The sequence below is a fragment of the Rhinatrema bivittatum genome, chromosome 19, assembly GCF_901001135.1.
Source record: "Rhinatrema bivittatum chromosome 19, aRhiBiv1.1, whole genome shotgun sequence".
In the NCBI taxonomy this organism is placed as follows: Eukaryota; Metazoa; Chordata; class Amphibia; order Gymnophiona; family Rhinatrematidae; genus Rhinatrema; species Rhinatrema bivittatum.
The window spans coordinates 32,862,921-32,887,961 of NC_042633.1; the positions used below are offsets into that span (position 1 = coordinate 32,862,921).

The window sequence follows — 25,041 nt, forward strand, 5'->3', positions numbered from 1 at the left end:
GATGTAGCACTCCCCTCAGTTGCCTTAACCGAACAGATCCATCTACTGCTAGCTGAACCAGATCTGCAAACCATGGACAGCACGGCCACTCCGGCACTACCAGGCTCATTTGTCCCTGATAATGCTCGATGCCTCACATTACCTGAACAATGGCCACAGAGGAAAGACACATAGCAGGAGCCCCTCTGGCCATGGCATCGATCCCTGCAGAGCCAAACTCCTTTCAGCGGCTGTAAAACTTGGTCATCTTGGCATTCTTCCTCGTTGCTATGAGATTGAACTGGGGTTCGCCCCAACTGCATCGAATGAGCGCAAAGGCCTCCTCTGACAGCTCACATTCTCCTGGGTCCAGCTGTTGTCTGCTGAGATAAACTGCCTGCACATTGTCCATCCCTGCCACTTGAGAGGCTGCAAGTGCTGCTAGATGAAGTTCCAGCCAGGCAAAGAGTTCGTGGACCCCCTGAGCCACCAGGCAACTCTTCATTCCGCCCCGAAAATTGATATAGGCCACCATCACCGCATTGTCCGAGAATACATGTACCACCCGTCCCTGAATCTGAGGAAGAAAGAAAAACAGCGCCCTTCGAACTGCCCTTGTTTCCAGATGGTTGACTGACCAGGTTGACTGCATTTGGGCGGAAAATCCTTGACATATCGCTTCCCAGTTGCTCAGACTGGCATCTGTGGTTACTACCACCCAGTCTGGAACCTCAAAATCCACTCCCTTCTCTAAACTGGACTGCGACAGCCACCATGACAGACTGGACCTGGATTCCTCCTGGAGCGGTAACGGCAGCTGAAACTCCTCAGACATCTGATTCCACCAGGACAGCAGTGCCTTCTGAACTGGACGCATGCACGCAAATGCCCATGGCACCAAATCCAGTGCGGAAGCCATGGACCCTATCACCTGAAGATAATCCCAGACCTTGGGGACCAACAGGTCCCTCAGCCGAACCACTTGTGGCTGTAACTTGAGCACTCTCTGGGGTAAGAAACACCTTGCCTAACTGGGTGTCGAATCATGCTCCCAGATAATCCAAGGACTGGGATGGCTCCAGATGGCTCTTTGCCCGGTTTATCACTCACCCCAGGGACTCCAGGCGCTCTGCCACTTGCCGAATTGGAAGAGAGACACTCCACCTCTGCCCAGATGAGCCAATCGTCCCGGTACAGATGCACCAGTATCCCTTCTCTTCTGAGGCTCTGAGCAGTAGCCAGCCCGAAGGGAAGAGCTTGAAACTTAAAATGCTCCCCCAGCACCGCGAAGCATAGAAACCTCTGATGGTCCAGATTAGCCTCCCAATCAAGTTTTGACATGGTTCAAAGGGTCACACTGGACCACATAAAGTCATTCTAGGGACTCAGATCCTGGAAATCCTGGGGACTTTGTCCATAGTAGACTTCCAACCTCTTCTCATTAACCATCTGGTTCTTGTTTGGAACCATCATGCCCATCTCTGGTATTTTTCTTGCTTTCTCCCTTGCCCCCATCCCATGTGCTGGTCATGACGACACACTGTGGGGTCAAGGATAAGGATGCAGCTACATTGTAATTAACTAAGTGATTATGTGAGAGCTGTGCAACAGCAGCCACAATTGGATATAGAACCCATAACTCTTCCTAAGAAAACACACTTCATTAATACTTCAAATATACTTCTAACATATTCCTCATTACACCGTGGCCATTGTTCAAGGGTAGGATGGGGAGTTAACTGAGTCCGCACAAAGCCCACAGCTGAGGTAAGGTTAAAGGGATTAGGGTTGCACATCATAAGGTCACGTAAGTCACTTACCCCTCTCTGTTTCATCCAGTTCAAAGTAGAAGTACTCCCGCAATTTGCTCTCTTCAGGCCATGACACAGTCTTCTTTTTTTTCCCCTTCTTGGTGAGCTGAGAGGCGTCAGCAGGGCTTTCTGCGGGTTTTGTTTCGGAAGCAGAGTTTGGCTCTGCTGAGGCTGCAGGGGAGGGAGACGGGAGAGGCACATTAACACCACATTCATTCCCTTTTCTTCCTCCTTCCCATCTGATTCTCACCAGGGATCCAAATGTAAAGTCCCCATCCCAAATTGCTCATCCATAAGCTACTGCATATGGTCACTCTCCTTAGTCCTCCCCCCCCCCCCCCCCCCCTTTTCTGGCACTCATCTGGGCAGATGCTAGGATTCACCAAGAGCAATGCTTGGCTCTCCCTCCTCTCCCCCCTGGGGCTCAGCAGGCAACACTCTCAGTAATACTAGTTGATCCAAATTGCTGAAATCTGACCCATGAACAGAACCCAGACCACCCTTCCTGATCAAATACTAAATGATAACTTTAGGAAGGATTCATGGACACCCTGCATTTTCTGGGAACTTACCTATCTCCATGGGTTCCACCACTTCCACAGCTGGGACTGGAGTACCAGGCCGATCCACCTCCATGGACTCCACAGATGGGGCTGGCTCCGGCGATGGTAGCTTAGGAGTGCTCCCATCGGTGGAGGGCTTCACCTCGAAAGGGCTCGACTGCAAGGACAGGAAACAGTTAGCAGTGCTAAGTACAACCAGGAATGTTTTTAAGAGATCACTGCATATTTGAGGTACCACCACCACCCCTTGTACTCCTACTACCCTTCTTCCCTACACACAGTGGTTTTTTATAGGACGGCGGTATTCCCACATAACTCAAAATGTCCCTGCTACACACCCATCCCCCATTTGTGTTCCCCTCTCTCCTCAAAGTTCCCCACCTTGGTTGAAGTAGGTGACATGACTTTCTTTTTCTTCTTTATCTTGATACCAGGGATAGGTGCAGAATTTAGTGCATCCAAGAAGCCCAAACTTTCCATAGCTGAAGAAAACAAAGAATATGTACATCATACTACATACAGCCTCACAAGATAACCACTCTTCTCCCCCAATCACTTTGCTGTTTGCTTAGACAAAATGATGCCACTTCCCTCTCCCCCCAAAACAAGCAGGGAAGCACAAAGAACAGGCAAAAGACCAATGTGGAAAAGAAAACATTGCCAGGAAAGCAGACAGAGGTAGGTATGTGTGGGGAGAAAAGCAGCAGTAGGGTGGCGGAGGACATGCCTGAAATGGCACTTACGCTGGGGCGGGATGATCTTCACTTTGATTTCCTTGGTGGTGTTTGGGGTGGTGTTGAGCGGTTTGTACTTCTTCTCTGCCGGCAGCACTTCTGAGGGTCCTGAAGCTGAACTGCAGTGATTGAGGAAGACAGAAACTACCAAGTGTCCCTGATTTACCATAGGATCTATCCACCCCTTCTTTCCCCCCCCACCCTCATCTGCTATAGCCATTTCAAAAAAATCCTGCAGAAACCACACCATGCAAAACGGCAGTAGGAGGCAAATAACCTGGCCCCCAAGGATAATCTGCTTTCCTCTTCTTCCTCAATCATCCATTCAAGAGCTGAATGAGTAATGCAAGGCTGTCAAGAGAAAAGGGCATACCTTTGCCTTTTCAGCGGGGTTGGTTTGATGTTGTATTTGTCAGACAGGATTATGGTGTTGAGGTTTTTCTTCGCTGGGACAGGAGTAGGGGCTTCCATTTCTAGACCTGAAGAATCATAGAAGCAAGAGTCATAAGAAAAACAAAGGGAACCAAAGGATGCAGTCATGACTAGCAAGTCCTCGTCTCATCTATCATTCTAGTCCCTCAGAGGACTCAACCAGATGCTTGGCTCTTTCCGAATCTTCCCTAGACTTATATCTGCATTTCTTTGACCTTTATAGCCCATCCTCTCAGCCACATCCCCTTGATTCTTCTAACTCTGGTCTCTTCTCTGTCCCAATAACCCTATATGCAAACCAAACGGGAAGCAACACTCACCAGTCGAGCGGAACTTAGCGTGGCTGGGAGCAGTCGTACGTAATGATTTGGGCTTTTCCTTCTTTTTCTCAGCGCTGTCCTCACTGCTCCCCTCAGTCTTCACCTCTGGTTTCATATCCTGTGCCTTTTCTTGGATGGGAGATCTTCCTTTCACTTCCTCCCTCCTTTTTTTCTTTTCTCTTTCTGTTTTGGAGAAGGAAAACAAAATAGGGCTCTAAGGTCTTGACACTACATCTTCAGAAGCTACTGCATCTGCCCATACTCTTCAATAGATCCCATTTTTGGAGGATTTTCCTTCCCCCACCCTTTTGGTCTCTGATTCCGAGACCTGCTTCTTCAGCGAGTCCACACACCGATACTTGCAACCACATGAGCCACAGAACGAAGGTGGCTGCAGAGTCTAGGGTCAGCTAAGTAGGAACAGCTCTGGAAAACAAGTACTTGCTCTCTCCACAACATTAACCATTTTCTTTCCCTTATAGCGCTTCTGCTGTAAGTGAACAAAGGGCAGATCTGCCCATACCTGCAGGTTGTGCGTTGCTCTGTGAACGGATGACGGCCATCCAGTCATCAACCAGAATGCCTGCCAGCTTCCGGAGCTCTGAAAGAGGAAGAATCAAATCAATGCTAATGATGGTGGATGGGACGGCATTTGGATCTCACTTTGGGAGAGGAGATAAAAATCTTAGCTTCTTTTCACACTTATTAATAAAGATACACAGAAATCAGATGCATCTGTGGGTAGGTAAAGGATGAGAATATCTTTGTGGGAAGCTGAACTATCGCTAACTATTCTAGCAGTGTCTGGAGAAGTCTGGCATTCTGCTTGGGAATGGAAAACTTTGTAAGATAAAGCACCAAGCTTCTGCTTTTCTTAAAGATAACACCTCCATCTAACCTTGATGGAAGAAACACAGTATGCCAATAGCTTAGAAACCTGACTACAGTTGTCAACTATAGGAAAGAAAAATTGGTTCTTACCCGCTAACTTTCGTTCCTGTATTTATTTATTTATTGATTTTGTATACCGTCGTTAGGTGAAGACATCACAACGGTTAACAAGACATAAATAATATGCAGTTTCTAAAATATATAAATACAATACCACAGATCAGTCCAGACAAGTGGGTTTTGCATCCCTACCAGCAGATGAAGGCAGAGAGCGAACGCTTTGAGGCACTGCAACATAACAGAATGCCACCTGCAGTCGTATTGATCTGAACCGACCCAAAAAGTAGACCGCATTCTTCTCTTTCAGGGCGAACAGGAAAAAACACACACTTGCTTGGAACCCCCTGAACTGGAAAGAAACCGGCATGATGTGAATGCTTTCATGAATGCCGGTATAGAAAAACCTTAAATAAATAAATAAATAAATAAATAAATAAAGCCAAATACTGCCATGCAAAAGCCTGCTAACTGCTTAACTCAGAAAAATACATACAACTTTTGAACCATGTGAAACAAAAAGTATCCGATCCACACACTATCCTTCACCAGGAAATTCAGTCTTTCGGCATCAACTACGGGGCGGGTCTCTGGACTGATTTGTGGTATTACAGAAGCAAAAATTAGCAGGTAAGAACCAAAATTTTCCTTTTCTGAACATACCCAGATCAGTCGGATGTACCAAGCACTCCTAGACCAGGCAGGCACCCGAAAAACCCACTCTTAGCATACTCAACAAAAGACGCATCCTCCTGCGCTCAAACATCCAAACGATAATGTTTGGTGAAGGTGTGTTACAAAGACCACACCGCGGCCCTACATATTTCCTGGGGGAACATCAACTGACACTCCATCCAGAAGGCTGCCTGTGCCCGATTCGAATGTGCCTTGAGGCCCGTCAGAATTTCGTGACTGGAGCGGACTTTTTGACACCTGGTCACACAGCTGACACCCTCAGACGTCATGAAAGGCCTCCAGGCAGAGGGTGCAAACCTCATGCGGATCCGTGATGGACCTCCGCGGGCACCGGCGCAAACCTGACGCCATGAAAAAATATCCAGTGCGCGTTCGATGACCAGGGGCCACAGAGTGGGGTACCAGGAATCGACCACAAAAGGGACAGAAAAAATATTTTCTACCTACTGCGCAGAAGAGAGGAACCGACCATGAAGGGGGATCCAGAAATGGGATTGAGCAAAAACCCAATTTTAAAAGAAAAAAAAAAGTAGAAGCAGAGCTCCAGAACCGCAAGGCAACTGTACCGTGGATAGTGGCATGCTCAGTGTGCTAGCCAAAGCTTCTAGAAACGTTGACAAAAAAGTTTTCCGTGCCGGGCTCCATCGGATGATGTCATCTACATGTGAGGACTACCATCCTGCTTGTCCTAGGAGAAGGCTGTCTACGCCAGAGTTGAATGTGCCTTGATGCCCATCGGAATTTCACGACACTTACAAACATAGGCCGAACAAACGGTCTCCTTCAGCCATCTAGAAATTGTAGCCTTATGAGGTTTTCTCCCCTTTTTTTGCTCCACCGAACACAAATAGATGATCCGACCTACAAAAGCTATTAGCTAATTTCAAATAATACAACAGCATGTGATGCACATTCAGGAGATGCAGATCCCTATCCTGAGGAGACTCGCAAGACCATTCCAGAAAGGCCAGAAACTCAGTCTGATTCACATGAAGACACCCCACGTTCAGCAAAAAAAAAAAAGAGGAAACCATACGCAATATCACCCTGTCATTCGCAATATGCAAAAATGGATCGCGACAAGAAAGCGCCTGAAGCTCCGAAATCCACCAGGAAAATTGTCTTCAAAGTCAAGTCCTTCAAGGAAGATCGTCTTAAAGGCTCAAAGGGCACGCCACAGAGAACCCGCAAAATTGAGTTGAGATTCCAATTCAGACACACCCACTGAACTGGAGGCCGCAAATGCTCAACGCCCTGCAGGAAACGCACAGCATTGGGATGAGTGGCCAAAGACCTTTGCTGGAGTTTGCCCCGAAGACAGCCCAAAGCAAACTATAGGCTAAGCCCTTCAACAAGCCGTGTTGCAGAAAGGACAAAATGTGAGACTCCCACCGACAACGGTTCCAGACTCTGTTGCAGATATCAGAATTCAAACACTTTCCAAACCCTACCATACACCATAGACGTAGGTGGTCTCCTAGCCTGGAGCATAACGGAGATCACTGGTATGGAATATCCCGTCAGTCGCAAGCGCCGCCTTTCAAAAGCCAAGCCATGAGACAAAAGTGATCCTCCCGATCCGAAAATATGGGTCCCTGCTGCAAAAGACCTGGCAGGTGAGCCAACCAAAGAGGCCCAATCGCCAGTTACACCAGATCTGTGAACCATGGACGTCGAGGCCACTCCTGTGCCACTAGCACCACCTTCCTTGGGTGCAACTCTATGCGCCGCAAGACTCAACCAATGAATGGCCACAGAGGAAACACCATATAGAAGAATCCCAGTCGGCCACGAGCACACCAGAGCATCTAGTCCTACCGACCCGGGCTCCCTTTGACGACTGAAGAAACTTGTGGTTTTTGCATTGGCCCATGTCGCCATGAGGTCCAACTGGGAAAGACCCCACCTGGCACAAATGTCATTCCAGGTTTCTGGAAACACTTCCTATTCTCCACGATCTAGCTGTTGCCTGTTGAGGAAATCCGCCTGCATATTTATTTATTGTCCACTCCTGCGACATGCGAGGCTGCAATCCCCTCAAGATGACGCTCTGACCACACAAACAATAGCTGAGTCTCCAGAGCCACAGCGCGACTCTTCGCCCCTCCTTGGTGGTTGATGTATGCCACCATTGTCGTGTTGTCTGAAAACACTCAAACCATCCGTCTCTAGACCACAGACAAGAACACCTCCAAGGCTCTGCATTCAGCCCTCTCCAGGCTGCTGATTGACCAGAATGCCTCTGCCTCTGCCACTGACCAAAGACCATGGGCAGAATGAGCCAGGCACACTGCCTCCCAGCCCTGGAGTCTGGCACCTGCGGTCACCACCACCGAGCCCGGGATCTCCAGGTCGCTCCTAGATAGCCACCACAGAAGACTGGATCTAGATTCTTCTAGAAGAAGCAATGGCAGGTGATATTCCTTCGACAACAGATTCCACCTGGACAAAAGTGCTTTTTGCAAGAGACGCATGTGAGCAAAGGCCCACAGAACCAAATCCAACATCGAGGCCATGGAGCCCAGTACCTGTAAGTAGTCCCAGACCTTTGGTACTGACAGACTCAAGAGCCGCGTCACCTGCGCTTGCAACTTCATCAACCTGTCCACCTTCAGGAATACCCTGCCCTGCTGTACATCAAAGCAGGAACCTAGATACTCCAATGACTGAGATAGAACCAGGTGACTCTTTGCCACATTGATCATCCACTCCAGAGAACAGAGGGTGTTCATCATTCATTGCATTGACCGGCCACACTCCTCCGTCTTTGCCTGAATAAGCCAATCATCCAGATATGGATGTACCAGAATCCCTTCCTGTCTCAAGGATGCTGCAATGAGCACCATCAACACCTTTGTGAAGGTTCAGGTTTGGGGAGCCATAGCCAACCCGAAGGGAAGAGCTTGAAACTGGAAGTGCTGCTCCCAGCACCATGAATTAGAGAACTGATTGTCTTTTCGAATGGGAATATGGAAGTAGGCTTCGATCCGATCCAGGGATGCTAGGAACGCCCATTTGTGGAAAGCTGCTATTACTGTATGCAGCGTCTCTATCCAGAAACACGGAATCTGCAAGGCTACATTTAACTTTTGCAAATTCAAAAGGGGCCAGAAAGTGCTCTCCTTCTTTCGCACCATGAAATAAATAGAGTACCTCCTCCATCCCTGTTCGCACTTAGCAACCTATATAGTCTGTTTTACCGCACCCCTTTTGCTGTGAGACGCACAGTGGGACTCCAGAAAGGCCTCTCTGACCGAGCGTGAAAATGACCACCAGCACCTACCAATCCGCAGTGATCTTGGTCCACTCCTCGTAAAAACGGGACAACCTGCCCCCTACCACTTACAGCGAAGAGTGGACGGGCCTGGCTTCATTTTGAGGCCTTACCCCCTCCGGTCCCCTGACCGGAACCAACTCTGGAGGATCTGCCAGTGCCCCAAAAGGGCTGCTGACTTCGTGATGACTGCTTCGACCCAGAGGTTGTGGCCCTTCTTCCAAGACAAAACCTCCTTGAATCCCGAAACCAGGGTGGAAAGACCTTCTTAGTACTCATCTTTGGGCAGCCTGTTCCCTTTGGATTCCTTGAGGGACTTCATCAGCTGATCCAGCTCCTCCCTGAATAGCAGTTTCTTCTTAAAAGGGAGATTGCACAGCTGGGCCTTGGACCACAAGTCCTCCGACCAATTGCGTAACCACAGAAGACCGCGCACCACCACCGCCGAGACCATACTCCTGGCGGATGTACACAAATTGTACAGTGCATCAGCCACTCTAGCCTCCAGCTGAGCCAACTGGATGGGACTGATCGTCCTGATAAGATGCCTGCTCCTGAGCCTTCTGAATTCAGCATAAGTAGGCCCGTTGCATCATGCTTGCACACACCGCGGCTCGAAGGCTTAAAGCAGACAGTCGTCCAGATAGGTATGCACCAGAACTCCCTCCTTCCGGAGTGCTGCTGCCACCACCACGGTGAAGGTGCATGGCGCTGTGGCTAAATCAAAAGGGAGAGCCTGAAAATAATAATGTTGCCTGAGAATCATGAGACCCAGAAAACGCTGTGAGGTTTGATGAATGGAGATATGGAGAACCGCTGCCACGACAAACTTCAGGGTTTCCATTTCGAAACGCAGAACTTTGAGAGCAGCATTCATCTTCTTCAGATCTAAAATTGGACGAAAAGTCCCCTCCTTCTTTGAGACCACAAAGTAAATGGAATACCGTCCCTTGCGCATCTCGTTGCGTGGAACCGGAACCACGGCCCCCAGGAGAATGCAGACGGTTTAACGATTATTGGACAGCCATATGTTTCTCTACAGAGCCGCATGGAGAGATGAGAAACAAATCATGGACGCGACGAGCAAATTCTAAAACATAATTGTCCCTTACCAAACTGAGCACCCACTGATCCTCCGTGATACTGGCCCACTCTTTGTAAAACATTGCTAGGCGACCCCCTATAGTGGGAATGATGGCGTGGACTTGCCTCGCCTCATTGCGGGGATTTAATACCGGAAGTACACCCCACAGCGACTCTGCAGAAAGGCCTTCGAAAACCTCAAAAGGACTGGCCTCCGGATTGGCCCCGAAGAGGTCTGCCTTTGGAGGCTGGACACAGGTCTGGAAGGCAGAAACCTCGAACGTGATTGAAAAAAACATTTGCCCTTAGGCTTGTCCTCCGGTTACCTGAGGACTTTATTGTCCCCCAGAGACAACCTGTGGCACTTTCACCCTTCCCCCTCCTGCAGCCCCCGACAGCTCCCGGTGAACCGTCAACCAAATCTCCTGGCTGATAGCACTGCCTGCACTGTCTGTCCCTTTTTTTTTTTTCTAACGTAAAACAGAAGAACAAATAAAAAGGGTACTTCCTTTTACTGAGGCAGCAGCTGGCAGGAGGGGACTTCGGAGACTAAGAGGGAGCCAGTCCCCTGGCTATCAAGGTCTCCAGCACCGCGGGCTATTATCATCAGGGGTATCTAACCCGGCTCCACCTGAGGGATGGCCCACAAAGGAACCTAACACCTCGGAGAGCTGCTCCAACACCTTATCTCCAAATGCCAAACTAAGTCAGGTCTGCACCTCTACCATCTGCTGGAGACAGAGAAAAACCTGAGGGACTGCAGGTGGCACTCTCAGTTATGAAGCAGTGTCTCAAAGCTTTTAGTTCTCTGCCTCCATCTGCTGGTAGGGATGCAAAACCCACTTGTCTGGACTGATCTGGGTATATTCAGGAACATACATGCAATGAAAATATAAGATCATCTGCATATCTATGTACTATATATTGCATTACATAAAGGGCATATATATTGCATTATATAAAAGGCTGCGATAGCTACTCTTCACCTCTCCTTTCTGTAACAACACCTTAGGGGTTTCTTGTGCTACGGTTTTCAGCTTGATCACCTGAGATGGTAAACAACGCCATTTATAGTCTCTGGGGGCAGAATGCTGGTCTTTGTTCTAATTCCAGTTACAAAACAGTGAAGCAAACCAGACAGCTTTCACAGTAACTTATTGGTATGTACTAATCTGACTGGATGAAGAGGAATTATTTCTTGAAAGATTACATGAGCTGTTTGTCCCTAAAGCCATTTCTTCTTCCACTCTCATGGAGCACAAACTCTCAAAACAGCTTCAGGACTCAGAATTGGAGTTGAAATGCATAATAATGCTATTTAAAAAATTAACTTCAGTAAGCACAGCACTAGGCACTTGAGTTTGCATGCAACAGATGCAGGAGAGAGAAGCATCCCTTACCTTCGTCTTCACTAGACTTGCTCAGCTGTTTCACTAATTTAGCTGTGTTGTTCTGAAAGGAAAAAAACCCAGATTAGCTTCTGATTCTGAATGCCTGAATAGTAGCTCCAAAGATGTGAGAAAATGTCTTACTTCCTTCTCCCTTTTCCCTGCCCCTTGCCAACCTACATATTTGGGGAGTGGGCGGGGACGGGGGAGGAGGGAAGGGTGATAAGACCAGGATAGGCTCAGCCGGTCTGTAATGACCTGGAACCAGATCAGTCTTTCAACCTTGTGGGGAAGGGTCTGAGATGGCTTGGTGCAGACCTGCACAGAGATCAAGTAACAAGAAGTTGAAATGATCCAAGGATATAAAAAGCAGGTTACAATTTGATTTTACTGAATATTTCTGAAAGATTGAAAAGCTTTGCTCCCTTTTATCTTCAAATTTTCTACCCAGACTCTACACTCATCATCATCTGTAGTTAATCCATATTGAGAAAGGCCAGAGCATCGTTTAAACATGGAAGGCAAGTGCCAAAACATGACCTTCTGATATCCAGCAAAGGAAAATTGCTTCTTCCTGCTAATTTTTGTTCTTGCAATACCACAGATCAGAAAAACAAGATGCCAATATTTGTTTCCCTATTTATATTGGTATCATTATTTGGGATTTGCAGCTTTTTTTTATATACCACAGATCGGGCCAGACTCCTGGGCTTGCCTCCCTGCCAGCAGATAGAGACTGAGAAAAAAGTTTCACTGACACTGCATATAACCTAGTGTGCCACCTGCAGTCCCCTCAGTATTGACCTGTACCCAAGCCAAGATGATTAAAAATAAACACCAACAACTAAGAGTCCAAAAAGCCCTTCAACAAAGAGGGGAAAACGTGTAGCCTCAAAGACAGAAATCCCTTCCAACAGAAAACAAGGAGAACATCACTGAATCCCTCAACAACTCTGCATTATACATTAAATATCAGTACAAGTGGACTCCACCTACAGGTGAGGCTCTGGACTGATCTGTGGTATTACAGGAATGAAAATTAGCAGGTAAGAACCAATTTTCCTTTCCTATGTATACCCGGATCAGTCCAGACTCCTGGGATGTACCCGAGCTTCACTACACAGTCCCACTCGTAGAACACTCTCCCCAAATCCAATGGAATCTGGAACCCAGAAAGCCAAACGTTAATGTCTGGCGAAAGTGTACAACGATTTCCAAGTAGCTGCCCGATAAATCTCTTGCGGGGACACCTCGGTTCAGGAGGTTGCTCGAGAGTGAGTCAAGCGAGCCCTCAAACCTTCTGGTATGAGGCGACCCTTACAAATGTAAGCCCAGACTCCTGGGATGTACCAAAGTTTCACTAGACAGGGTGGGTCTGTGAGAGACTCGCTCGAAGTACCCTTTTCACCAAAGCCCATGATTTCCAGAGTCTGGACATCCAAACGCTAGTGCCTGGCGAAAGTGTGCAGTGGTTTCCAAGTAGCCGCCTTAGAGATTTCTTGCAGCAAAATTTGCTGACACTCAATCCAGGAGGCCACCTGGGAACGGGTAGAATGCGCCCTTAGTCCCTCCAGGATAGGACGACCTGACAGATATAACGTTGAGCTAATAGCCTCTTTCCACCACCTCGCAATTGTGGCTCGACGCTTAATGCCCCCTTCTTTGCACCGCTCCAAAGCACAAGCTGATCCGACAAGCGGAAACTATTCGTGACCTTCAGCTACTGCAGCAATGCATGTTTCACATCAAAACGACACAACTCTCTTGCTTGTGGCACCGAAGGATCCACTAAAGGAAAGGATGGGAGCTCCAGTGACTGATTTAAGCGGAATAGTCTTCTTGGTAACCACTGAAATTCCGGTGTTTCCTCTGGCAAAGGATACAACTTATCCATGGCTCTGCTGACCTTCAGGCCCTTGTCAGGAGTATCCCACTCCCTAAACACCAACTTGCTAACCGACTGGTAAAAAGGAAAGGACCTTGTTGGACCCTGAAGGCCAGTCATGACCGGGTCCACCTCATCCAAACCCGATTCCTCACGGGACCTTTATACCCAGCTTTCCAGAACCGCAGGAATCAAGGGGAGTCTAGCTCCTCCCTTTGGAACCACTGCACCACTTTGGGATCTTCCCCTTCCACAGATAGGCTTTTTACCAGTGCCTGATCCGGATCCTGGTTCGCAAAACCCGGATCCGACCCACATTGGCCCTGGGCCCGCGGATCCCCCACCTCTGAAGTGCAGTAGATAGTACTGGGGCCCCTGGGACCCTTGTAGCCCCAGCTGCTCGAGAGATCCTTGCGCTCTTTGCCGGTCTTGAGTGCCCCGAAGCCCCCTGCCCAGCTTTAGCTTTCCTGGCCTTATAAGCCTTAAGTAAGAGGAGAACAAGCTCAGATAAGGAGGAGGAGGAGGAAGTATCAGAACCCTCTAGGGAATCATCTTCGTGTGCTGCACCCTTCAGCCTCCTGACCTCCCCCGTAGGCCCTAACAACAGGGGACAATGGAGGAGGGAAATCCACCCCCCCCTGCCCGCGGTGCATGAAGCAGCGGCGAATGTGGACAAAATGGCCACTGTTCCCGCACCCAGCGGGAAGGGGTTGTCCCACCGGCTGCCTCGCTGCAGACAGCCTCTCAGGCTCGTGGTGCCGGGCCGACGCATCCATCATCTTCCCCAAAGTGTGCTCTCCTCTGGAGAGACACTGGGAGCATCGGCCCTCGCGGAAGAGAGATGCACGCGTTTCCACTAAACGGCAGATCACGGCCCGCACAGCATTGAAAAAATGTGGCGCAGACACAGCACCACCTCTGGAGCAATGGGAACTAAAAGAAGAGCCACCCGATCGCCTGCGATGAATTACTCTACTTCAGACCCACAGGACCCTCCCCCCCAACAAAAAGGGTGATAAGCAAGGAAAATTCACTTCCCTGATTCGGAGCATCGAGAAACAGGCCAGCAGCAGTCTAGGAGAGGAGAGAGAGGAATGAGGGAGCTAGCATCACTAGCTTTCAATCCTCAGGAAAGGACTAAAGCAGCCAAGGATCACAGATACCCTGCTTGCCCTCACTTGACCAGGATAGCCCCCCCACCAGTGACCTGCCCACTCCTGGGAATAAATTATCCAGCAAACCAGTCGACTGCAGGAGACAGGGAAATACTGGAGAGACTGCAGGTAGCACACTAAGTTATATGTGTCAGAAAACTTTTTTCTCTGTCTCCATCTGCTGGCAGGGAGGCAAAACCCAGGAGTCTACACTAATCTGGATATGAACAGGAAAGGAAAGCTAGAGTTTTGCTCAAGATTGCAATGCCAGCAGGGGCAGTGGCCCATGATCCCATTTTGCAGTTTAGGATGAAATAGTCTGCATGCATGCATTCACACAAGACACTAGTGGGGTTCAGAGGGAGGTACAAGCAGCAGTGTCCTTTAGGCAGCACCTCTTATTCCGTTGCTAGATGCCTCATATGTCGCAGCCACCCCCCCCCCCCCCCCCAATGCACATGCCCTTGGCCCCACATCTTCCAGGGCCTGCCCTGGTAGTCAATATTAAATTTAGGAAAACGATGTGTGTCCAGTGAGAAGTAATCATATGGATTATCTACTGGCAATTCCCATCCTTTAAAAGAAATGTTTCATGGCAGCAAGCAGCAATGCCCTCCCCCCCGGTGTAGAAGCTCCCCTATACTGTGCTTACCAGCTTCAGGTGGTCCACAGTAAGGGGGAGATGCTGCAGCGTCAACAGGATCTGCTGCAGAAGAGGCATGTTATTGGTGGTCTTAGAGTATGTCAGCCAACTGTTCAGAAGTTTATAGCCCCCAACTTTAATGAATCTAAAAGGAAAGGAGACAAGACAATCAAAGTGGGTGTAATAAGTGTGCAGAATTTCTCATTTCAGATTGGAAAGAGTGAGAGAGACTCATACCTGGCCAATATATCTTGCGAAGTGGTCTGGAGGAGGATGTTCAGATACATGCATCGGCTCACCATCTTCCTGGATTCCTTCATCAGTCTAGAAATATCAGAAACAAAGAGACCACATTTAGAAAACTGAGAAATTTGTATCTCAATTTTTTTTCCCATAATCCTGCTATACCAGTCCAGTCAATACAAATGGGTTATGTCCCCCCTACCAGCAGATGGAGGCTGAGAACACAATTTTTCATGGTGATAATCGTCACAACTTATAGGAGGTGCAGTACAGGAATAACTGCATTTCTTTAAAAATGCACTGAACAGAACATACACGTTCAAAGTGAGAAAATAAATGGTTCAAAAACTTAAAAAATGTTTGTTATTGGAATAAAGACCCTTTTACCATGCACTAGCTGTCTGTGCCCTGTAAGGAACAGGAATGACACCTAAAAGACGGCAGGAGAGTAAAAACAGTCAAAGGTTGACCTCTGTAATACATCTCTATAAAAGACAGGCACCAGACAAAGGCTTTCTTCTTCTCAAATGCAGCCCAGCTGATGTAGTAGACTCATGAAAAGAAAATTAACAGGTAATTTAACCTTCATTTTCATTCAGCTACACCAGTCCAGTCAAGACAAGTGGGAAATATTTAAGTCCATCATACTTGGTGGGAGGAAGAGAAGGCAGCTTTGAGAACGTCAGCCCAAAAGGTTGTATTCTCCTTAGTAAAAGAACACGAGGATTACTAAGTAGTTGCCCCACCAATATCCATTTCTTCCACCCAGGAAGAAAAACTGAGCTCGAGCAGAATGACCATGAATAATCTCAGATATCAGATGGCCGTAGAGCATATATGCTGAATATATGTTCCATGTTCCATGTATGTTCCATGTAAACCGCCTTCCCGGCGATAGTTTTCTCTGTTAATTGTGAACCGGAGTGATATGTATTGTATACAGGAACTTCCGGTATATAAAAACCTAAAAATAAATAAATAAATAAATATATCACGTCCATGATCCAGCTTGCCAGAGCAGCTTGCCCTCCAAACAAGACAAAACAGCTTGCTACCCAGAAAAGATTGGTAACCTCAATACTTAAATACCTGGACATTCAAAATTCCAAAGATTTGTTACCCTGACACTCATTTCTAGAGAAATCCGGCAAAAAAACAGACTGATTGAACCCAAAAAACAAAACAAAGATCCCTACAGGGAAAAGCCTGAAACTTGGAAATATGCAGAGGCAAACAGATTGAAGGTGGTTTTTTTGTGACAAAGAAATATCCTTAAGCAAAACATGTTTCAAAAACTCAAAAGGAGAAGCCACCAATGATTTCATGACCAAAATGAAATTCTACAGAGGAACTGATAGCCTAAATGGAATCCACATCCTCTACACTCCGCAAAGAATGTGGGACACATAAGGATCCTACCTGTAATTTGAAAGAGTAAGTCCTTAAACCTAACTGGAGAATGGCTAATATCAGGGATATCTGACTACCAAGGAGAACGTATTTCCTGCAGCAAGCCTGAGAGAGACAGAGAGACCAAACCTGAACATTAGCCAGAAAAGTTGAGGTCATACAAGCTTAATTAAGTAGAAGATACTTAAGAAGACTTCCTCAAAAGCATGATGGTTGAAGAGTCAAACCGTAAGTTAAAAACAGAGAAGGATCTTCCTTGGACCCTGCACCAAGAGTCCTCAGGCGTTGACATGCCATGGCCTCCGCAGCTAATCTGGCACCACTAGGACCACACGAGAGTTCGGACTCTATTCCCTTAGAATTTTTCCTATTAGTGGCCAGAGGGAAATAGGTATTGGCAAGGCTGAACTAGAGCATCTATCCCTTTGGTTCCATTCTCCTTGTGACGTACTTGGGCATTCTTTCAAGCTGTCATCAGTTCTACACAAGGCATGCCCAACTGTAGCACTAGCTGCTGAAAGTCATCTTGACAAATTGCCCAACATGGCTTGCTTTTCTGACCGCTACAGGACACTGAGCCTAGATCTCTTTCTTGGGTGGTAGCTCCTAATATGGAACCTAACATCATGTAACTACAGCATGGGTTATTTTTCCCTATATGCATCAACTTTCATTTCCCACATTAAATTTAATCTGCCATTTGGACGCCCAATCTTCCAGTCTCAAAAGGACCTCTTGCAATTGATCACAATTTGCTTGTGATTTAAAAGCACTCTGAATAATTTTGTATCATCTGAAAATTTGATGTCAATCGTCATACCCCTTGCCAGATCATTTATAAATGTATTAAAAAGCACTGGTCCAAGTACAGATACCTGAGGCACTCCACTGTGAAAACAGATCGTTGGATACTACTTTCTGTTTCCTGTCTTAACTAATTTGCAATCCACAAAAGGACATTGCCTCCTATCCCATGACTTTTAGTTTTCTTAGAAGCATCTCAAGACTTTGTCAAACGCCAAATACACCACATCCACTGGTTTATCTTTACCATGTTTATTCACCGCTTTAAAAAAAAAAAAAAAAAAAAGGTAGCAAATTTGTGAGGCAAGAATTCCTTTGAGTAAATCCATGCTGGCTGAGTCCCATTAAATTATGTATATCTCTAAGTTCTGTGATTTTATTCTTTATAATAGCTTCCACGATTTTTCCCAGCATTGAAGTCAGGCTCACCAGTCTAGTTTCCCAGATCACCTCTGGAGCCCTTTTTAAATATTGGGGTTACATTGGCTACTTTCTAGTCTTCGGGTTCAACAGATGATTTTAATGATGTTACAAACTACTTGTAATAGATCTGAAATTTCATTCTTAAGTTCTTTCAGAAACCCTGGGCTGTATACCTTCTGGTCCAGGTGATTTGCTATTCTTCAGTTTTTCAATCTGGCCTACTACATCTTCCAGATTCACGGTGATTTGGGTCAGTTCATCTGAATTTGAAAACTGTCTCCGAAACAGGTATCTCCTCATCGTCTTCATAAGTAAACACTGAAGCAAAGAATTTAGTCTTTCTGCGATGGCCTCATCTTCCCTTTAATCCCTCCATCATCTAACGGTCCAACCAACTCCCGTGCAGTCTTCCTGCTTCGGATACATTTAAAAAGGATTTTATTATGAGTTTTTGCCTCTATGGACAGCTTTTTAATTTTTCTTTTAGCCTGTCTTATCAATGTTTTACATTTAACTTGCCAATGCTTATGCTTTTCCTATTTTTGAAGGAAGATCTTTTGACTAAAATAGCCTCTTTACCTCACCTTCCTTCCACATTTCTTAATGCGGGGAATACAAATGGACTGCGCTTCAAAGATGGTGGGTTAACATTTGTAGCTGCACCTTTCAGTTTTTTTGTATTCTTCTCATTTTATCAAAGTTTCCCTTTTGGAAGTTTAGTGCTAAAGCCGTGGATTTTCTTATTGTCCCCCTTCCAGTCATTAATTCAAATTTGATCATGTTATGATCACTACTGCTAAGCGACCCCATCACTGTCACATCTCTCACCAAATCCTGCATTACACTAGTTGGATCTACAATAGCTCCCTCTCTCATCAATTCCTGAACCAATTGCTCCATAAAGCCGTCATTTATTCCATCCAGGAACTTTATCTCTCTAGCATGTCTTGATGTTAGCTCAATATTAACTGGGTAAATGTAACTGAAATCTCCCATTATTACTGCACTACCAATTTGGTTAGCTTCCCTAATTTCTCTTAGCACTTTGTCAGTCTCATAATTCTGGCCAGGTGTATGGTAGTATACTATCGCTATATTCTCTCCCAACACACATGGGATTTCTACGCAAAAAGATTTTGTGCATTTAATCTCTTGAAGGTTCCTTTTCCTGGTTTACTCTAATGCCATCCGGACATAAAGCACCCTCCCCCACACAAAGTGGCTCCTCCTTATCATTGCGATATAATTTGTACCTGGTATAGTACTATCCCGTTGGTTATCCTCCTGCCACCACGTCTCTCAGATGCCAGTCTATCTCATCATTCCCTGTTGTACACTTAACTCTCCCATCTCATTTCTTAGACTTTTGGCATACAGACATCTTCTATTGTTATTGCATTGTCAAGAGCACTAGGATTGCCTTACCCCATTGTTTGCAGAGCCATGGCTAGCCCAAAAGAGGTGCTTTGAACTGAAATTGATCCAGCCACATGAAGAAACTAAGATATATCTTACAACCTAAAGGGAATGTGAAAATAAGCTGCCAAAAAGTCCAGGGATGAAAGGACTTGCCTTCTCGCACCACTGAATTCAGAGACTGCTGAATATCCCCTTGGATCAAGAACAGGCCAGTAGGTTTCATATTTTTTTTTTTTTTTTTACCTACAAAATAAATGGATTAACAACCAGAATCTTGACCTGAGTGAGGAACTGGAGACTCAGCCTGCAACAACTGGAGCTTTGAGAAAGTACACTGAAATGTCAACCTCTGGTAGTTGAGACACACAGAAATACTATGAAGAAATCAGGAATTAGTGCGGCGAGCTCCATAGCTTAAAAGAAGAAGAGAATACGCACACTGCAAGGACCAAAAAGAGTGAACCCTCCGCATTCCATTGTGAAGAGCTATTGAGTCAGGACTTGGATTCTGGGCTCTCGAAAAGATTTATCCTTCTCTTTGGACTTGAAGGAATAAGAACGATTGCTTTCCAGGCCAATAACGTCTACAGTCCCAAACTTGACCACAACAACTGCTGGCTCTACAGAAGGACTGACCTCTTTTCAGAGACTTCTTGCAGCTATGGATGTCCAAAACTTAACTAGATTTTGCCAAATCTCCTCCAAATAGTCTTGGGTCTTCCTTGCATACCTTCTTTCGACACTGTCGTTTCGATGTCAGTTAGGGAGGTGGCCTCTTTTGCCTCAGTGGTGTTGCAGGGGTACTTGGTCAGCATCCCGCCCTGTTAGGTAGCAGCTTGGGTACATTCCGTTCGTATGGACGAGTATGACTGAAGAGGATGATGAAATTGCCTTACTTGAATTTTCTTTCCTCGAATGTAGTCAGACCAGTCCATGACCCTCCCAATGCTGCTGTCTTCATGTATTTTGCAGTCTTTATAGAGACTGTTTTTTCTAAATTGTTGGTTGTATTCAAGTTTCTCCAGTTAGATTTTTACAAAAATACTGGCAGGCTGGTGTCAGCAGAGGTATATAAATGAGGTGACATCAGTGAGCCTGTTATCTTTGTCTCCATTTGCTGGTTGACATGCATATCAGTTCATATGGATTGGTCTGACTGAATGAAGAGGAAACTGTTCTCTGCCTCCATCTGCTGGTAGTGGGACATAATCCACTTGTCTCGACTGGACTGGTTTAACAAGACTAATTGGAAACATTGCCCTGTCATACCAGTGAATTTGTTTGGTTTTGTTTTCTAACCAAAGGTTTTTGTTGTAAACCGAATTTTGATTGCTATAAATGATTACTCTGAAGAACATGGCGTAAGGTAGGATGAGGCCTTCACATTTACAAAGCATACACCGTAAGTAACAATCCCTGCTCTGTTTGAAACTTCCACATTTTTTAAAATCATGCATGTTTCCTTACAAACCACTGGCTCTGCTGTAGGATCAATGTTTGACCAGTATCTCAATAACAACACAGAGACACACAATTTGATTGGTCTGAACTGGTAATAGTGATACAACACAATACCATTATACAGTGTCATTTTTGACTCATCTTCTCCCAAGGGGAGATATACTGGAGAACTGTAAGAGGGAAGAATCATAAAGGATTTAATAAACTAAACAAGGTACAGGATGGTAGTGTTGTATTTATATGTGATGACACAAGAAAAGCTGTGTCTTCTGTCTCCATCTGCTGATTGGGGGTGGGGAGTAACCCACACATCTGGAATGGTACAACAGTGAATTTTTTTATTTTTTTTTAAGTGCTAGTGTCTTGAGTGCATTAAGGAAAGGAGAAAGCTCAAAGCTGGAATTCAGCTGAACAGTAGGAAAGATTACTGCATACCACTAAGGCTGAAACATTCACAAAAGCCTACCCGAAAATCTTTGAGATGCCTTCTACAGCCTTGACTTCCCCATCCCGGCCAAGGAAGCAGTCCAACCCTTTCAAGAGTTCTCTGGGGTCAATTGGCCCAGAGCCCATGGTTAAGATTCCTGTAGCAGAAATAGAAAGCATGGTTAAAATATACATATCTACCACTTGAAATGGCTCTTTATGCCTAGCAGTACACCCCCCACCGCCCCAGCCACCCTAACAATGGAGCATTAATATACACATAATTTGAAATACTTGTTACGCTTACATAGGACTTTTTCCCATCATAAGGAAACAGAAGAGGCAAACTGTTTTTGTTTGTATGTTCTTCATAATCAGGCATCACAAATGAGTGGTCATTAAAAGCAGTTTTAACAAGCATAAACCCAAGAGACTACACTAATAGTTACCCTTAATGACAGGGTTCACCCATCAGATAAGAATGGATTGGTTCTGCAGGTGCATTGGTCTACATTAAACTGGCAACTTACAAACTAAGCAGGCCCACATTTTGGTCTTATTACATTGGTAACTAATAGATGAAAAGGCAATATTAAGATAGAGGGAGAGGCCAGAAATGCCAGAGAATTTGTGGTTATATCTATTATCTAGTAGCCTTCCTGGAAACTAAGCTTTAATTCAGTGGTCATACTCTACTATAAAACAATTCCAGTTTCATTTACTTGACCATTTGGAACTAAAACATTTTGGTTTGAGTATCAGTTGTATATGATCAAAAACCCCAGGATTGCTAACTTTGGCCCTTTATGGAGGTAACCCTTCGGTAAATGTTTATGATGGTTATTCAGAAAAATAAGCATGCTAAAGAATAATTCTGCTGCACACAGGTTTAATAAGACACTAAAAGCTAATTCCTTTCAACAGCAAGCCAGCCAAGAATAAAGGAGTATAAAGAAGACATGAAAATAGTGGATGGTTTATAGCTTAAAAAAATAGGACTGGCACAAAATGTTACATTCTTTGTTAAGCTAATTTTGTGTAACTGAATAATAATGAACCTGTGCAAAAAAAGTTAGTCTGAAGTTCGAAAGACATTTTGTAACTTTATCGATCTAACAATCCTAGAAATGCCAAATCACTATCAATTAAGTTCCCCTGGAAAATGTTTCTGATGGATATTTTATAATGCAACTTTTAAGGCCAATTAGCTAGATGAGTACATTTATTTTCAAAATCTGAACAATCACTTGGTGAAACTGAGCATGCTACAGGAGGTACCTTCACAGCCTTATTACAGCTATGGAAGCATGCCCTGCCATTACTGCCTAAGCAGAGCTATTTTATTTTACAAAATGTAAGTGCACTGCATTAGAAAAATGAAGAGACTGACATGCCACGCAAGCCAAGAGACAAGAACAAATCTTTTGTAACCACTTTAAAAATGCAAGTGTTCCAACAATTTGAAAAGTATTTATTTTTTTTTTTGTAGATGGTAACACTGCATGTTGATCTCAATCTATCATTGATATAACAGGCAACAGTAAGTTACCTGGATATAAAAGTCTCAAAGAATTAAAACATTTGAATCACAAATGCTGCAATTGCAATCTAGACATGTACTGGCTCACATGAATTAGGTTGTCTAGGTTTTGGACAAAAGCTTAGGAGAGCCAGTAGGATGCAGCCCATGCTGTGGAACTGATGCAACATTGAGACTGTCATGTCACTTGTCAAGCTCAACTGTCAGACTTGATACAGTGTAAGGGCATGAGGCAACCAGTTTCCCAGCTGAACTGGTTTATATAAATAAAACACCCCCCCCCCCCCCAAGAATCATTATGAAGAATGTAAGATGCTTAGTATGTTTTACCAAATTGAAAAGATCTAGGTTGTTTGTCCTACACTGCAGTGAAGTGTATTCAGAAAGTGTTTTTGCAGTTTGAAATTCTGTGCATTTTCATTGCATACAAATTTTTTGTAATCCGCAGAGAATGTTTAGAACTGCGAACTATTGCTAAATAAATCTTACCATGTGGAAGTGACTAACCACAGGTGTGAGGTATAAACATGGCCAAATCACTTACGTGGCACAGAACTGCAGAGATCCTGGCTTGACATATTGCATTTTAGTTACAAATGGGAGGTAGGCCATGAGGAAACTGCACTTGCACCCATGTACGACAGCACTCACACCCAGTGTCATGTTATTTATGAAATGTGTATTCATCCTCCCCCCAAATTAAAAAAGGGAACTGGTGAATATTACATGATTTTCACACATCCTTTTGGAATCAGAAATATTTAGAGAAAAAAGTCTGACATTCTATTTGCCCAAACCCATTTTAAAAATGAGAACCCCACTACTAAACTCCCAATGGATTCACACAGCCATCGACAGCCTGGTTTGGTTAGGAAGCTTAAAAACCAACACAAGAAAATCCATGCTGTTTTCAGCTGCATGACCATATTCACAACAATATGTTAATTGTTGTGAGGGGACAGCTAAAATACACCTATCCTAGGTGGAATAAATGTATGAGTTCTGTGTATAGTTAACGGTATAAAAAACGTATGAGAATATCAATAGGTAAACAAGAGGGGTACACACACACCACTGATGGGAGCATATATAAAATAATTTTTTTATTCTGGTTACTCTGCATGGTCTACAACAATAAAACAACTGGCTCTGTGTTGTGATGGTTAGAATAGCAAGTACACATGCTTGTCTCAAACAGAGGGGCCATGTATGAGGTTAGATTCTGTAATGTCCAGAACGCAGTTGACATCCAGAGTCTTGGTGTGTCTGATGATTAAGGAACAAACTGCAGACACACAACCACCACATAAAAATACCCCACAAAAACTGAGGTCTCTCATCCCCTGGCATGCTTGTGTCATTTTCACCTTTGATGATTTAAAAAAAAAAAAAAAAAAAAACCACAAAAAAAAAACTTTTTAATTCAGTTTTTCTGACATGATGCTCCTGTTTAGCTAATACAAGAATGGGTTTTACAGCACATTTTGCACATCTTTTATACTCCTGAGATCCAATTACTTCAGAAAAAAAAAAAACGTTGTCCACTGGCAGAAGTTACTTTCCTATTCAAATTGGCCTCTCTTTGGTCCAACAGGTTGCAAAGGTGTATGTCCAAGCAGCGGCAGCAGCAAACTGTCCATTAAAGACTTCTAAGTCCCAGGGCTTGAATTTCCCCACCAGATGCAGCTTGGAGGTTCTCTCTTCCCAGACTAAAATCTTCCCATGCTTAATATTGGTAGCATCTTCTGGATGTGGATCGTCTCAGACTGCCTGCTGGGTCTACGGTGCCACAGAAAAGGGACCAAAACCAATCGAGACAGGCTAACCAGCCACATTCCTCTGCGATGCACAAGTGAATTTGCCCAGACTGGAGCTTTTGCTTGCCAGCAAGTAAGGGTGCATACGACATCACTCTGTTCAACAATTTCTGGCAGCTTCTGCAAGTCACTGCCACTCAGCTTGAGAATCAACAGCTCTTTATAAAACAAAAATCAGTAAACTAGACTAAGTAAACTGTCAATACTCAGATAAGGGAGGTTACTGCCTACCCACTCCCTCCCACCCCAAGATGAACAGACTTCAGCAGAACTGCATAATTCTGGAAAGAGAAATCTTTATGTGCTGCCTTCTGATGTCAGGAGCAGAGGCTTGGACAACCGGTTTCATGTCAGATTGTAATCTTAAGATTACCATTTCATAGCACCTCAAATCACAGTCAGTGAGTGACAAGGATCAGGTGATATTGCTGCATGTGAATATACCTGCACATAAGAACATACGTTATCACTACCAGTCTTATGGCTTGGGGTCATTTAAACCCTTATAAACCACAGCAACCAACTAGACATTTTCACAGTTAATTCTGTCCACGGTACGTTGGATTTAGGATAAGCGCATTCCTTTCA

The 25,041-nt window shown here is 45.1% G+C and overlaps 1 protein-coding gene across 2 annotated transcripts in view; it reads right to left on the reverse strand.

Moving 5' to 3' along the window:
• Positions 1-25,041, reverse strand: part of PPP1R10 (protein phosphatase 1 regulatory subunit 10) — a 57,078-nt gene that overhangs the window by 16,221 nt on the left and 15,816 nt on the right. For both annotated transcript variants that reach the window (XM_029584249.1, XM_029584248.1), the window contains 11 exons: positions 21,137-21,254; positions 15,148-15,234; positions 14,920-15,055; positions 11,241-11,292; positions 4,363-4,440; positions 3,840-4,022; positions 3,461-3,566; positions 3,097-3,206; positions 2,735-2,835; positions 2,363-2,510; positions 1,800-1,961 (listed from right to left, as the gene is read on the reverse strand). In XM_029584249.1, the coding sequence (XP_029440109.1) occupies positions 1,800-1,961; positions 2,363-2,510; positions 2,735-2,835; positions 3,097-3,206; positions 3,461-3,566; positions 3,840-4,022; positions 4,363-4,440; positions 11,241-11,292; positions 14,920-15,055; positions 15,148-15,234; positions 21,137-21,243 (1,270 nt within the window). In that variant the 5' untranslated portion in view covers positions 21,244-21,254. The remainder of the gene's footprint in view (positions 1-1,799; positions 1,962-2,362; positions 2,511-2,734; positions 2,836-3,096; positions 3,207-3,460; positions 3,567-3,839; positions 4,023-4,362; positions 4,441-11,240; positions 11,293-14,919; positions 15,056-15,147; positions 15,235-21,136; positions 21,255-25,041) is intronic.